Raw genomic sequence first — 17,523 nt, forward strand, 5'->3', positions numbered from 1 at the left:
CTATGCGTAGTGGTTTTCATTTTCATTATATACTGCTGACGGCGTACAGTCCCTTGCTCCCCTCAGCCTTGTTACACCCCCTTGTCCCCACGGCAGCCGTCCTTGTGCCTTATCACCCCCATCGGCGAGGGGAAGGCTGCTCTCCGTGCACAGAAAGTGGTTATAAAATGTGGGAATCCAATCTCCCATAATAAGGTAGTTATGAAATGTTAATGATATTATGGTATTACCGTAAAGTAAAGGTTTGCTACGAGATGAGACCATTCTAGATTAAGAACCAGTTATAAAATGTGAGACACAAATAAGACCATGTTGCTAATTGCAACACTTAAGAAATATACTGTATATGAAAAGTGACTCCGCTCCGACCGCTTCCATCATCTTTGAAAAAAATAAAATAAAATATGGGTATTTTCAGAATAAAATATCAAAAGTAAACATAATCCAAACTCAAATAAAGTGTTACAGAAACGCTATTTATAAAATCTGAACATTCTAGAAAAATGTTTGTTATAATGTGAACTTTCCACATCTCATCTACCAAGAAAAAAATATTGCGCAATGAAATTTCTCTGAAAAGAGACTAGCTATAAAAACACACTTCCGAACTAACTATAATAAAAACCTCTCAGCGCAGAAAAATATTAAGCTCTAAAAAAATGAATAAAAAATCATCTAGAACAAAGAGAATTACTTATTGTCAACAAGACGAGACAAAGAATAGAGATTATCACTGCACTTTGATCTCTTTATCCGAGGAGAGTACAAATGTGCATATATACATAAATATATACAGTACATACATACATACATACTCTCTCTCTCTCTCTCTCTCTCTCTCTCTCTCTCTCTCTCTCTCTCTCTCTCTCTCTCTCTCTCTCTCTCTCTCTCTCTCTTTCCGTGCAACCACCAGGCACCGGGTGGCCAGGAATAAGGAGGTGCGGGTATCGTGCATGACGTCAGCAAAAAGTCTCTAAAGTGAGCAGCTGAATCTCAGAAAGGAGAAGGAAGGAGACGTGACCAATCGTGCTAATGATGTGTGTGTGGATGTGTGTGTGTTTTGGGAGAGAGAGAGAGAGAGAGAGAGAGAGAGAGAGAGAGAGAGAGAGAGAGAGAGAGAGAGAGAGAGAGAGAGAGAGAGAGAGAGAGAGAGAGAGAGAGAGAGAGAGAGAGAGTATCAGTGATGGATTTCATTTAGTTTTGCTTGCTCCCATCACAGCTGCCATTTATGCAGACTGCTGTGAGTGGCGTTGGGAATTAATTACAACTTTATGACGAGTATGTACGAGATTAATAATTTCTGAAGAGTACCATTCTTTTAATAGCCACCTATTCCTTTCATGCTGTGAATTTTAGGCGATGAAGTAGTTATAAAAGATCAATCACGGATTTTTAATTACTCTTTCTTATCAGTCAGTATTTAAGCCTTAGGGTGGCCTGTTTTCATTATACAAAACACTGATTTCGTTAATACAGCGGAATTGTTTAATGAAGAGAGCAAGTGTGATGCGTAACGCGCTCGACTGACAAACAAGATGTCAAGCAGTTGAAATCTGGCAGTTTGGTCCCTGTTCATCTAGCACAGGGATTCTTAACCTGGGTTTTGCGAACTCCCAGGGATTCACAAGAAAATTTCTAGGTGTAGTTAAATTGATGTTCTAATAACATCCTTTGGAATATACCATTGCATATTGAGTTAGTGTCAGTCACTAAATTAACATTCTGTTCAATGTCAGATTACAGGGGGTTCGGTTAGATGGTCATATAAATCAAAGGATTCTTAACAAGAAAAAGGTTGAGAACCCCTGACCTAGAAGATACGAATATGGCGCAAGTCGAGAAGTTGATGGCGAAGAAATCCTTAAATTATCCATATGCACTATAGATGAAAATCTATAGTGCATGTTTTTTTTTTCTTTTTTATTACCATAGTCATTGAATTATTTTGTCACATTTCTCAATATATCCTGATTGGGAGCAGTATTCTTTTTTTCTATTTTTGTGCCACTTAATCAATACTCTGACAAAGTAGTATCAGATCATTCTCACGTCAATAATATTTCCTTATATTTCACTGCTCTCCTCGTGCTAGTGAATACGCGAGAAGAAAGGGTAAGAATCTCTCTCTCTCTCTCTCTCTCTCTCTCTCTCTCTCTCTCTCAACATACACACACACACACTCACACACACACACACACACACACACACACACACACACACACACACACACACACACACACACACACACACACACACACACACACACACACACACACACACACACACACACACACACACACACACACACACACACACACACACACAGAAAACACAGTAACAAATTAGAACAAGATCCAACACAAGAGCTTAGTGGGCGGCAAAAGTGAGATTTGCTTTCTTTTCCTACAAGTTGCGTGGAACAAGTGGAAAATAACTTGGAACTCATAACGAACAAACTACCGCTCAGCCATTGTGTTCTGGGAAGGCTTTGTACCCGAGGGTTCCTGGCGAGCACAAGGGAGAGAAGAAAAGGAACACCCACACACGTTTGGAAAAATACAAAAATATCAGAGAGAGAGAGAGAGAGAGAGAGAGAGAGAGAGAGAGAGAGAGAGAGAGAGAGAGAGGTGTGTGTGTGTGTGTGTGTGTGTGTGTGTGTGTGTGTGTGTGTGTGTGTGTGTGTGTGTGTGTGTGTGTATGTGTGTGTGTGTATGTATGTGTGTGTGTGTTTTACTGGTACTAAATCTTTTACTTTTCCATTCCCGATTAATCCCTTCAGTACCATGACGTTTCCATATTCATTCTGTTTACTATTTAGTGATTTTATACAGCTTCAGAAACTCATGTACGGGAACAAAATAGTAAAGACTGGGGCCATTAATCTTCTGACCTCCATGCACCCTTCCTAATGTAAGTAGAAATAGTCTAATCGTACACAAATCTCAAGGAAAAAATGTGTCCTAGTACTGAATGGGTTAAAGACGTTTTTTTTTTTATATATATTCCCATACTCTTTGGCTATTTGATTTCGCTACACCGGCTATCCTACTCTTGTTTCTCTACGTCTGTTTCGACTCGGCCTCCATTTTCCATGCTGGGTCCATTTCTTTTTTTCTCTGTCAATCACACTCCCTGCCTGAAGCCTGTCGTGCACTTAACAAGATCTGTCATGTTCAGGTTGGTTTTGACATGTTACAAGTTAGATCATGCTTCAATTCAGTTCTGTACGCTATTACATGGTTCTCTCTCTCTCTCTCTTTCTCTCTCTCTCTCTCTCTCTCTCTCTCTCTCTCTCTCTCTCTCTCTCTCTCTCTCTCTCTCTAGTTCCTTTACTTTTTTTAGTTTCTTAAATGAGTGTTCCTAAGTTTACAATCTCGATAAGGAAATTATGGTCTTTATATTTCATTTTTATTAGAATAGAAAAAAAATATGTTTCGTTCTGACAAATGTATAAAAAATAAGCAAGTAGGTAAAAGAGAAGAAAGAAAATGAGGAAAGAAAAAATGAATGAATGAATCGATGAATGAAGGTAGGATGGAAGAAAAGAAGGAAGGAAAAGACATGAAGAAGAAAGTAAAAACCAAACCGACACAAAGCAATAATAGAAAAAAAGAACGAAATAAAGATTACAAAAGATGAAAGGAAAAGAGGAAAAATGAAAAAAAAGAGAAAAAAACGATGAAAACAGAGAAAAACACGTAAAAAGCATTCTCCATTTCCTCACTAACAAATGATATGTTCTATCGAGTTAATGTTGCAATGAGTCTTTGTACTTGTGGCCGTCACTGGAGCAAAAACAAGCTTCGAGAATCAGTAGTACATATTTCCATTGACAAGTATTGCCTTTCCCATTGCGTTAACCCTTCGATATAGAGATGCACTTTTACCACAAGTTTTGGAGTATGATTAGACGATTTTATTTACATTAAGAAGGGTCTATGGAGGTCAAAAGATTAATGGTCAGAGTCTTAACTGTTTTAATCCCCGCATAAGTTTCTGAAGCCGTATAAATCGCCAAAAAATAACCAGAATGAATGTGAAAACACGGCATGGTACTGAAGTGGTTAACATTACGAGAGAAGTAAGTGTTATTGTGGTGTTACAGTGTGAACCAGTCCGGCATTGGTTAAAGTGCACCATTAAAGTACACTTGAAAACAATGTTTGAAAACGCAAACACACACACACACTCTCTCTGTCTGTCTGTCTGTCTCTCTCTCTCTCTCTCTCTCTCTCTCTCTCTCTCTCTATCTATCTATCTATCTATCTATCTATCTAAAAGTTTATTTCCTTGCCAAACCTTATAATTAGAAGGAGGAAAAAATATCCATACGAGAATATTCATAATTAGCAATATTTTTGGAAGCGAATAAACTCTTTTCACAAAAGGAAAAGAACAAGAACGGAAATAAATTAAATCCTGAAACGTATATATGTATATTCATATGAAAATTATATTCGGGCACTTAATTCTTATCAAGTTTATAGCTTCTAAAAGGACGTAGACTTTAATATCCTCTCTCTCTCTCTCTCCGTATGTGTGTGTGTGTAATTCACCTCGGTCGCCTCCTGGTCACCCAGCCAGTCTTCCCCATTACGGAGCGAGATCAGCGCTCATAGACCGATCTTCGGGTGTGTGTGTGTAATTCACTGTTTGATCTGCTGCAGTCTCTGACGAGACAGCCAGACGTTACCCTACGGAACGAGCTCAGAGCTCATTATTTCCGATCTTCGGATAGGCCTGAGACCAGGCACACACCACACACCGGGACAACAAGGTCACAACTCCTCGATTTACATCCCGTACCTACTCACTGCTAGGTGAACAGGGGCTACACGTGAAAGGAGACACACCCAAATATCTCCACCCGGCCGGGGAATCGAACCCCGGTCATCTGGCTTGTGAAGCCAGCGCTCTAACCACTGAGCTACCGGGCCGTGTGTGTGTGTGTGTGTGTGTGTGTGTGTGTGTGTGTGTGTGTGTGTGTGTGTGTGTGTGTAAGTTTCCGTACTTATATATATTTTTCTTCTCTGTTCCTAACAAGATTAATTCCTAGGGCTTCTTTACAGCTAATTGATATTTTTGGTACCTTTGGCTGGATACCCTCCTACACACACACACACACACACACACACACGAGACGTTATGCCTTATCACTTTCTAGGAATAAAGTTATAAAGGCTTGGGGCTTCATCCTTTTTGTTCCTTTCAGCAGCCAACATGTTTTCAGGCCAGCTGCTCTAGCGCAATGTGCCTTGTCGCTTAACACCACCGGAGGGAGATCTACGCAGTGAGGTGTCAACGTGGAATAACCAGTGAATTAAATAAAGGGTGGCCTGTTTATATTTACATTATTGGAGAATAGTGGAATCCTGTCAATAATGCACAATGCGAAAGAGTGCTTGATGCTTGGTGTCACACGTATGCAACAAAATAAAGCTTGTAGGTTCAAACAATTTATGTCAGAGAAGAGAGAAGACGGGACTTTAGAGTAACTGAAACGCAGATCCTTTCACATAAACCTGCTAAATTTTGGTTTAACTCAGCCTGTTCTCGTGCTATACATGATAGCGAGGTTGCCCACAAAAGGTATTTGAGCCTTCCATCTCCTGAATCTTATGCGCTATATATATATATATATATATATATATATATATATATATATATATATATATATATATATATATATATATATATATATATATATATATATGTGTGTGTGTGTGTGTGTGTGTGTGTGTGTTTCGGGGATTCCAGTCACACAATTTTACTAGATAGGGTGGAATCAAAAGCTTTTCGTCTCATCAACTCCCCTCCTCTGACTAACTGCCTTCAGCCTCTTTCTCACCGCCGAAATGTTGCATCTTTTTCTATCTTTTATCGTTATTTTCATGCTAACTGTTCTACTGATCTTGTTAACTGCATGCCTCCCCTCCTGCGGCCTCGCTGCACAAGGCTTTCTTCTTTCTTTCATCCCTATTCTGTTCAACTCTCTAACGCAAGGGTTAACCAGTACTCTCAATCATTCATACCTTTCACTGGTAAACACTGGAACTCCCTTCCTGCATCTGTATTTCCGACTTCCTACGTCTTGTCTTCTTTTAAGAGGGAGATATCGAGGCATTTACTCCCTAATTTTGGCTGACGGTTTTCCCTTTGTAGAGAGCCAGCACTAAAGTGGGCCTTTTTCTTTGTCGTTTCTTTTTTATTTTGCCCTTGGGTGGCCCTCTATCCTACTTAAAAAAAATACAGGCAGTGTATAAATTCATGGAAGAAAGAAAAAAAAATCAACTACAAAGGAATGCATTTACGAGAGAGAGAGAGAGAGAGAGAGAGAGAGAGAGAGAGAGAGAGAGAGAGAGAGAGAGAGAGAGAGAGAGAGAGAGAGAGAGAGAGAGAGAGAGAGAGAGAGAGAGAGAGAGGAAAAATAATGGTCTATTTATATCGTCACATTGAGAACCAGTATGGGACAAAATAACCAGAGATTCATGTCAAGTCCTACAAAGCAATGAAGTCCCCTCAGAGTTATCAAAACGAGCACGGAAGCCTCTCACTCACTGATCGAGGCTACCAAACTGGGAGGATGAGGAATAGGAGGCGAGAGAAGCGGTATTAATAACACGCGTCGTGCCAGAAATACTGTGATAAATGGTCTAATAATGTCAGAGCGGAGGAGGAGTGTCAAGCATCAGTCTTACCTGCCAACCCTCGCTGCCTTGAGACCGTCCACATGACCCCCAGCATCACCCCTCCCTTCAGGCCCCCAAGTATGGTAATTTATGGCGACAGCTGACGTTCGAAAGGTGAACCAGTATAGGATAGAGGGAAGAGAAGGGACGGGGAGCGCGAGGGGAGTATGTAATGATTATAATGCCGAAGAGTTTGACATGGAGAAATACAATGGTAGAAGCTGTGCCAAAGGGAGTGACGCTGACGAGGACAGATGAAAACACAGACAATAACAGTGACAGATATGATAACGGTGACGACGAAGACGATGCTACTGCTGCTGCTGCTGTTGTTCATATAAGGATGTGCTAGGTAGGATGTGTGCTCTCTCTCTCTCTCTCTCTCTCTCTCTCTCTCTCTCTCTCTTCCAAAACAATGATAGCTACTTATACCGACTGGAAGGACTATAAAAGATCAAAGGACACAAGAACAGAACAAAGGAAGGGAACAAATTAAAAAGAAAATGAAACCCACACACAGAGAATAAACAAAAACTGTCAAAGAACATCAAAAGAAACTACAATTTTCTCCCCACCCCTCTTTCTCTCTCTCTCTCTCTCTCTCTCTCTCTCTCTCTCTCTCTCTCCCTGTGTGTCAAAGGTACAGATGGCCAACATGAGTCCAACAAGGGAGTAGGTACACACACACACACACACACACACACACACACACACACACACACACGGTAGGATGTAAATACAGTCCTGGTGGCGCTCTTCCTGTTAGAGTGGCGGATCCAACTTAATATCCTTGTTTTTCGTTAGCGCTCGCGGGGACTGGCGGTGAAAACAATGATGTTGACGTGTGCAGTGGGCCGTGGCGGGTGGCGAGACACACACATAACACACAGACAGGCAGCTGCGTCACAAGGATTTGGCCAAAGCGAGGTGTGCAAACTGGTGACATGCGACTGACAACAAGGACGGTCTCACTTTAAGAGCATTTGGCTTTGTTGTGTAAGGTGTGTTTACTGCTCAGGTTGTATAAGCGTTGTTTCAGTGTGTTTCTTTATCCTTATTGGTATTTCTGTTTAACTACAGTAAGGATTAAGAACTTAGACTAGAGACGCTGGTCGTCCTAGAAGATTTGTTGGTTCATATTGAGCAATTGATGGTGAAATAGATTGTATCAGGATATTTGAAATTTAAGGTGAAGGAAATGGGATGGTATAGAGTAAGACAAATGTTACACTGGTATATGCCATGAGAAGATGATTAAAGTCAAATGTGTGTGTATATGGTTGAGTGGGGAGAGTAACTAGGAAGGTAGAAATAATACGGTAATAAAGAACGGCATGTTGCGCACATTGTTATGTTTATCACACACACACACACACACACACACACACACACACACACACACACACACACTGCCATGTTTCATTCTACAATATTTTTCTCTTTTCTTACAGGCGGATATTGACGAGAAGACAATGCACGGTGAGTTCTGCTGCTTTTTTATTGCTGCTGCTGCTACTGCTACCACTACTACTGCTACTGCTACCACTACCACTACTACTACTACTACTACTACTACTACTACTACTACTACTACTACTACTACTACTACTACTACTACTACTACTATTAATCTGTCTATATTCATGTCACCAACTGCCCCTGTTTCTGCTGGTGCTGAAGCTGCTTATGCTGCTGTTTCTGTTGTTGTTTCTATTATTACTACAACTGTTTCTGTTGCTGTTTCAGCTGTTGATGTAACAGTATTTCCTTCTGTTTTTGTTGTTGCAGCTGCTTCTGCTGTTGCTTTTGTGATTGTTGTAACTGCTTCTACAGTAGACTCTCTTCTTCATGCAGCTTCTGCTGCTGTTTCTGCTGATATTGCAGCTGCTTTTGCTGTTGTTGTTTGCAGCTGTGTCTGTTATTGTTTCTGTTGTTGATGCAATTGCTTATGATGCTATTTTTTCTATTATTGCAACTGCTTTAGCTATTGTTTTGTGTTGCTGCAGCTGTTTTAATGACTGTTTCTCCTGTTGCTGCACCTGCATCTGGTGCTGTTTCTGGTGTTGCTACAGCTACATCCGCTTTTCTTGCTGTGGTTGCTTCTACTGTTTCTGGTGTTGCTGAAGTTATTTTTATTACTGTTGCTGCAGTCACTTCTTCTGTTGTTTCTGCTGTTGCTGCAACTGTTTCTATTGCGGGTTGTTTTTCTGTTGTTGCTGCTTTTGTTTCCCTTTCTATTGCTGTTGCTGTTGTTGTTGTCTTCGTCGTCGCCGTCGTCGTTGTTTTTATTGTTGATGTTCTTGTTGTTGTTGTTGTTGTTGTTGTTGTTGTTGTTGGTGGTGGTGGTGGTGGTGGTGGTGGTGGTGGTGGTGGTGGTGGTGCTGTTGCTGCTGTAGCCTCTGTTTCTTCAGCTCTTGTTGTTTCTGTTATTGTTGCTAATTTTCCTACCGCTGCTGTTGCTATTCGTCTTCTAGCTATAGTTGTGGAAATTGTTGCTGTTTCTGTTGTTGTTGACGTTATTGCTTTTATTGTCGCTATTGCTGCTGCTGGTACTACTGCTGTTGTTGTTGCTGCTGTTATTGTTATCATTATTATTATCATTATTATTTTTACTATTATTATTATTATTATTATTATTATTATTATTATTATTATTATTATTATTATTATTATTACTATTATTATTATCATTATTATTATTATCATTATTATTATGATAAGCAGAATATGATAACAATAATAACAAAAATGATAATGATAAAAAATATTAATGATGATGATGATGATGATAATAAATAATGATAATAATAATAATAATAATAATAATAATAATAATAATAATAATAATAATAACAATAATAATAATACTAATAACAATAATAAAAATGATAATAATGATAATAATAATATTATTATTATTATTGTTATTATTAATATTATTATTATTACTGTTACTATAATTATTATTACTATTGTTACTATCATCATTATATCATTATTATTATTATTATTATTATTATTATTATTATTATTATTATTATCATTAATAATATCAATATTAATAATAATATTATTATCATTATTATCATTATCATTATTATTATTATTATTATTATTATTATTATTATTATTATTATTATTATTATTGCTATTACTATTATTGTTATTACTATTATTATTATTATTTTATTATTATTATTATTATTATTATTATTATTATTATTATTATTATTATCATTATTATTATTTTTACTATTATTACAATTATTATCATTATCAATAATAACTTGAATACTATAAATATTGATAAAAATAAACAAAACAACACATACTCAAGCATCCTGATTAACTTGGCCGTCACTCAACACAATTCCGCTTAAGAAACCTGATGTGTCATTTATCACTGTCCGGCCATTTCCTCTCATGCAGCGCTGCGTAAGGCCTTCGCCACCGTGGACAAGACCAAGAAGGGCTACGTGGAAATCAAGGACCTGGAGGGCATCTTGAACACCATGGGCACAGCTTTCGACATCGATGACCTCAACGAGACCATCAAGAGAGTCGATGTGGACAGTAAGTAGACATACTGAGTAATAACAGATTCATTAATCTACCTATATGTTGTAACTGCGATTATATGGTGCTGCATATCGAAACCGATGTTAAGTAGCTATGATAAAAATACATAAAGTTAAAATAGAAATGCTGGTTAAGATATAAGCGTAATGTAATAAAGATGTATTCAATGGTCTTTCAAAAACGAATTACGACGTAGAAATAATGTGTGACTATATAGCGTGTACGTTCGTGTTCAACAAACATGAAATATATCAATTTATATCCACTGTTTTCGTATTACACCTCAAATTCAACCCATTCTGTATCATGATGTCACTTTGATTTCTATTCCTCAGATCAGTAGATAATATTATATTTACTGGTATATATTCATTTGTTTATCCATTCATCTATCTTTTTTTTATATATAGAAATAAACTAGATACTAACATGAAAGCTATAAGAACATATACAAATACTGTAATGAAGCTAAAGTGCACGCGCACACACACACACACACACACACACACACACACACACACACGGTAAAACAACACAATCCATGATTCAGAAAGTAGTAAGAATAACGCGTTACAAACATATTACAAACTTATTCTTCTCATGTAAAACAAAATTCATTGACTCATAAAAAATAGTTCAACGCACTTTGCATTTAGTGACAATAAGAGTGGGAGTAAAAAGTTATAATTTCCACAACAAAGAAAGAAGAGAGAAAGAAGGAAAATGAATGAACATTAGTTTCGTAGTCTTCGAATAGCCTTTTCATAATTGCATATTTCTGTCTAATAACAGTTTAAAAAGAATTCAATGAGAAAAATACAGGACTTCAGGTTGCTTTCTTTGGTAATTCTAAGATTTTTTTTTCTGTTTCTATGCAGCAGAAAATAAACACATTTCGCACATATATTCATATATATATATATATATATATATATATATATATATATATATATATATATATATATATATATATATATATATATATATATATATATATATATATATATATATATATATATATATATATATATATATATATATATATATATATATATATATATATATATATATATATATATATATATATATATATATATATATATATATATATATATATATATATATATATATATATATATATATATATATATATATATATATATATATATATATATATATATATATATATATATATATTTCTGGAGAATCTAATATCTTTTAAACACGAGAACCGGTAAGTTAAGTAAAAATTTCGTAATGAATATGAAAGGAAAGAAAACACATTGCAAACGCACAGGTAACTCAAACTGAAATACCGCGGAATTTCTTTATATCATCAACATCTGAATTCAGAATTGACTATACGTAAGTCATAAATACTCTCCACTTATACGAGTATATCAATATAATCTTAACGAAAGCATCTAAGACCATAAATAAGAACATATAGAAAATAAACACCAATAGGTATGAGAGGACAAACAAAATTTCTCTATCATTTCGACACCCAACTAAATTTCTAGCATTGTATAATCTCGCATATAATTGATACTTAACTGTTCTACTTCCGATCAGATAAAAGATAATCCCGATACAGGATGTCCATCCACGTTGCTATAGAGCACCCAGGCTAGTGACCTTTTGTGACTCTCCCACGACCTACAATATTAAAGATTTGCTGGGTTTATCACATTTATTTCACTTCACGTTGAAGTGCATTCACCGGCCGCAATAAAGTTTATGGTACACACACACACACACACACACACACACACACACACACACACACACACACACACACACACACACACACACACACAAACATTAAAAAGTTAAAAGCTGTAATTAATCGCCGTACTTCACCATACACTCCAAACAAAATTTCGACAGACCAGATGGCAACTGGATAACTAGAACCCATTAGACATGATTCTCTCTCTCTCTCTCTCTCTCTCTCTCTCTCTCTCTCTCTCTCTCTCTCTCTCTCTCTCTCTCTTCTATTTTTCTTCGAACATTGATTTGTGTTATCTCACATTGCGTTAGCACAGCATTTTTTCAGCGATTTTTGTAATCCGATCTTTTGGATGAACGATACTAGTATATGGGCCTGCTTAATCAATTAATCAATCTATTAATCAATATTTTCACTTGTCTGATATCTCGAAATAGCAACAACAAAATAAGAAACCTAGAACTAATTAGTAAATCGATTTATAAATCTATCTATCTATTTATCAGTCCATTTAGTAGGGCAGACAAACAGTCTTTTCCCTCCTCACATCACTGGCCATAGTATAGATATCAAAAAACAATCCCAAATAACCCGACATCCATTCATTAAAATAGGGGTCTCTAAGTTGCGGCCCGCCAAGCGATTTTCTGCTGCCTGCTATCTCCAAGGAGAGAGAAAAAAAAATCACCATTTTTTAAAAGCCCACCACCAATTTAGGACCGCCGCATTCTTCAAGACAACCTCACGTGAGGACTGGCCTAGTTTACGGGATATCACGTTACCTGCGCCTGGCAACGTCCTCCTTTGCTTGAGAATTGAATTCTGGCGTTTTAATTTATAATCTGTTATTACGGAAATAACGGGAAACAGCATCAAGTATATTTTTTCTTTGAAAGAGTTCCAAGCACATGGAGGAAAAAAAAAAAAAATGCGGCCCTATAGACCCCCACCGGCATGAGGTGTGGCCCTCCAGTCATTTGAGTTTAGGCTCATGCATAAACAGTACGGGAACAATTCAAGTACCTCTCTACCTAGGAGAGTTTCAAAGGATTCTTGACTATACTTTTGAAGAAGAAAAAGTATCTGCATGGTTAATCATAAGAGGATTCTCTTACCAAGACAACATAGAGGAAATGTGGCATTCGTATGGGTGGTATATCCCAGTGACGATGCAGAATTTCAATGAAACTATATCTCGAATCACAAAAGGTAATGAAAACAACTGTAGCCCATTAAACACACTCGTGATGAGGTAACAAACCATTCAAGAATGCAAAGATCAATCAAGATACGTCATACACTAATATAAAATCACCAGTGAAAATGAAACACAAGTAAAATAAAGAAAAAGCTTCCTTCTCTGCTTTAGGACGCGCAATCACATTGACTCTTATTTCTAGCGTTAGATCATCACTGTAGTTACTATTATAAGTTTCATCAGGATATGCTACGCAAATCTTCCCTTGTTTGCATGGCGTTGTATTGCCTCATGTAGATTCTAATTCTTTGCTGTTATTATTATCATTATTATCATTATCATTGTAATTATTATCATTGTTATTATTATCGTTATTATTTTCATTATCATTATTATTATTATCATTATTATCAGTATTATTATTTTCACTATCATTATTATTATCAGTATTGCTTTTATCAGCCATTATCGTTGTTTCATCATTAATGTGTGTTTCACTGTTTGATGATGACGAGACAACCAGACGTTACCCTAAGGAACGAGCTCAGAGCTCATTATTTCCGATCTTCGGATAGGCCTGAGACCAGGCACACACCACACACCGGGATAACAAGGTCACAACTCCTTGATTTACATCCCGTACCTACTCACTGCTAGGTGAACAGGGGCTACACGTGAAAGGAGACACACCCAAATATCTCCACCCGGCCGGTGTGTGTGTGTGTGTGTGTGTGTGTGTGTGTGTGTGTGTGTGTGTGTGTGTGTGTGTGTGTGTGTGTGTGTGTGTGTGTGTGTGTGTGTGTGTGTGTGTGTGTGTGTGTGTGTGTGTGTGTGTGTGTGTGTGTGTGTGTGTGTGTGTGTGTGTGTGTGTGTGTGTGTGTGTGTGTGTGTGTGTGTGTGTGTGTGTGTGTGTGTGTGTGTGTGTGTGTGTGTGTGTGTGTGTGTGTGTGTGTGTGTGAGCGTGCGTGTCATCATCAGCAATACAAAAAGCAAACAAAAAACTTTAAGCATTGGAGCACTCATTCCATACGCGCCTTTGACACATCTTTTCATGCCTGGGTGATCTTTCATAACCCTCTCCCAGAAATTCAATTAAAAGTTCATCAGTAACTAAAATTATCAAAGGACAAAATCTTTCAATAGTATAAATGTAAAAAAAAAGACTCACGCTTTGAGGAGATTCAATTACTCAAGGCTCACTAATTTCTCAGTCTTTTTAATCTTTTTTTCAAAGCTCATGCGCCTTCTATGTTTATTTTCATTTTTTTTCTATTTCTCTTAATTTGTGCACCTTTCATATCTTCTTTTCATCCTCCTGCTCTTCCTTTTACTTAAGTCATGTTTTCCCTCGTTGTCTGTACATTTCATCTTTTCTTTACATTTGCTGTTCATCTCCCCTCTTTCCCTTTCATACTTCCTTCTATACACACCACAGCCTCTCCTTTCATTTTATACTTCCTCTCTTTCTTATACCACAAATTCCATACTCATCATTTCTCTATTCTTAAATTTTCTTCTTATGTTTTTCGACCATATTTCCTTCTGATCCCAAGAATCTCTTCTCTTCTATCATTCTCCATGCGCTCTTCCAATTTCCGGACACTTGTTCCTCCTTTCTTACTTCTATTATTCTTTTTTTTTTTCCAATCTAAAACCCATCGTCCTCTTTTATCGACTTTCATCACTCCATTATCCATCCTTTTTTATTTCACTATAATCCTAAATCCCCTTCCTCTTCATTCTCCTTCTCATGATCCCTGACTGGCATCTCAAGAATCGCTCTCCTTTTGTGTCATTTCTCTCACCCTGACTGACACATTCCCCGCGTTCCAGACGACGGAAAGATCAGCTTCGACAAATTCGTCATCATCGCCTCAAACTTCATGCAGGAGGACGACGAAGAGACCATCACCAACGAGTTGAAGGAAGCGTTTAGACTTTACGACAAGGAAGGTGAGTTGGATAGCGGGAAAGCGATCTATAGGGTGATAGGAAACAATCAGGTGAATGGTTAATATGAGTGAAGGAATGTGAATAAAGACGGAAGAAGTAAAGAAATAGCTGATGGAAGCGTTGGAAAGAATGAAAACTAAACATAAGTGAAATGATATGTGAATAATTACAAAAAATGAATACACGAATAAATGAAACATAATTAAAACAAAGTGAAAGCTAAAAAAAAAGTAGTTCTAATTTCAATTGCAAAAAAAAAAAAATGAAAGTGAGTCAGAGGAAAGCTAATTCAAGGTTAAGATAAGTTTTGTTTATTTATGGTAAGAATAAGTACGTTGGTATGCGACTAAACAATAAAATTAAGTTAGGTTTAAAATACATTGGGATAATTTGTGATTAACACCTTGAGTACCATGACGCGCTTTAACATTCATTCTGCTTACTATATGGTGACTTCATACTGCTTCAGAAACTTATGTGGGGATTAAAATAGTGGAAACTGTGACCATTAATCTTCTGACCTCCGCACATCCTTCCTAATGCCAATAAAATGATCTAATCGTACATAAATCTCAAGGCAAAAATGAGATCCAGTAGTGAAAGGGTTAATGATATGTTAGGTTAAATGAATATTAAGGTAACTTGGGTTAAAGCTAAGTTAGAGCAAGGACAAGTTGGGGTACTATAAGATTAGGGTCAGGGAAAGCTGTAATAAGGAAAGATCAGGATTGCCTTAAATTCTGATACGGTTAGTGTTAAGTTACATACGGTTTGTTCATGTTTGGCTACAATAAAGTTGGATTACGATTATGATTTCAGTGACTGCTATAAGATGAAGACGAGTCATAAAAGCGTAACAAAGGTAGAATAAGTATAGAAATTAAGCTAAAATAAACCTAGAAAAAACACGAGAATGCGAGAGAAAGATGATAATGGGAGAAAGAAAACGAATGGGGCGATAGAAAAAATAAATTAGATAAATAAAGCAAAAAAATGTAATGTTATGAAAAGTAAAAGCAAGAAGAAATGAGAACAAGGAGCACTACGAGAGAAGAAAATGGAAGAGACAGAGTGGTAGTAGTGCAAGATCTGTAAAGGAACGTGCGCAAAACAAAAAGTAAATTACATGAATCTTGCCAAAGGAAATAAAGAAGAGACTGGATGTAGTTCAGAAAATGGGAGGAAATTTGCATGAGTGACGGAAACACTGGATTCGAGAGAGAGAGAGAGAGAGAGAGAGAGAGAGAGAGAGAGAGAGAGAGAGAGAGAGAGAGAGAGAGAGAGTGTGTGTGTGTGTGTGTGAATTAATACAGAAAATATACCAAGAAGAAAAACGTTAAAAGGTAAAAAAAGAAAAAGACGATAAGATCATCACAGAAGAGGAAGAGGAGGAAAAGGAGGTGAAGGTGAAAGAGGAAGAAGAGGAAAAGAAGGTGAGGGCGTGTGAGACGGAAAAAGTTATGAGCATTAGGGGAAACAAACTAAGGAAATGGGGGCGAAAAATAATAATGGAGGACAAGTGTAAGCAGGGACAGGCAAGGGAGAGAGGAGCGGGAGAGCAAACACGTGTAGGGTTGGCACGTGAGGGAGTTGTAAAAAGAGGCACATAAAAATAAACGCTCCATGGAGACCAAAAATAATAAATGAATAGAAGTGAAGATGAAAAGAGACATCAAGACAAAGAGATAAAGGTGCAGCTTTTTAGAAATGCGAGAGAGAGAGAGAGAGAGAGAGAGAGAGAGAGAGAGAGAGAGAGAGAGAGAGAGAGAGAGAGAGAGAGAGAGAGAGAGAGTAATTTTTCGTTTGATTTACATAGATAGACATTCTTACGTTTGATTTATATAGGTAGACATTCTTACGTCGTTTAACTTACATAGGCATTTTGTGTCGTTTGAGTAGAAGGAATTTTCGAGACATTTCTCTTCCAAATATCGATCATTCTTTTGGAACGTTTTTCCTTATATTTTGTTGTCCTTGGCCATGGCTCCTCCTACAGGGAAATTACATGTGTTCTTGTGTCATTGATTCTATATAAGTATTCTTGTATCACTTGATTCATACTGGTGTTTCATGTGGCTTGATTTGTACATCTAAACATTTAAACCCTTCAGTACTGGTAAGCATTTTAGCATGAGTTTTGAGCATTATGAGACGATTTTATTTTATTTGCATTAGGAAGGATCTATGAAGGTCAGAATATTAATCACCACAGTCCTCACCATTTTAATCCCCACATATGTTTCTGAGGCTGTATAAAATCACCATATATTCAGCAGAATTAACATAAAAACGTGCCAGGGTACTGAATAAGTTAAACATCAGACACTTAATCTTTATTTTCTTCATCTACTAAACTCTGTCTACTGTAAAGT

The 17,523-nt window shown here is 37.0% G+C and overlaps 1 protein-coding gene across 1 annotated transcript in view; it reads left to right on the forward strand.

Annotated features, from left to right (window-relative positions):
* The window catches only part of LOC123518606 (troponin C-like), a 48,061-nt gene that overhangs the window by 30,023 nt on the left and 515 nt on the right, over positions 1–17,523 (forward strand). The window contains exons 2-4 of the mRNA XM_045279503.1: positions 8,141–8,168; positions 10,119–10,262; positions 15,032–15,151. Coding sequence (XP_045135438.1) covers positions 8,141–8,168; positions 10,119–10,262; positions 15,032–15,151 — 292 coding nt within the window. The remainder of the gene's footprint in view (positions 1–8,140; positions 8,169–10,118; positions 10,263–15,031; positions 15,152–17,523) is intronic.

Source organism: Portunus trituberculatus, chromosome 44 (genome assembly GCF_017591435.1).
Source record: "Portunus trituberculatus isolate SZX2019 chromosome 44, ASM1759143v1, whole genome shotgun sequence".
In the NCBI taxonomy this organism is placed as follows: Eukaryota; Metazoa; Arthropoda; class Malacostraca; order Decapoda; family Portunidae; genus Portunus; species Portunus trituberculatus.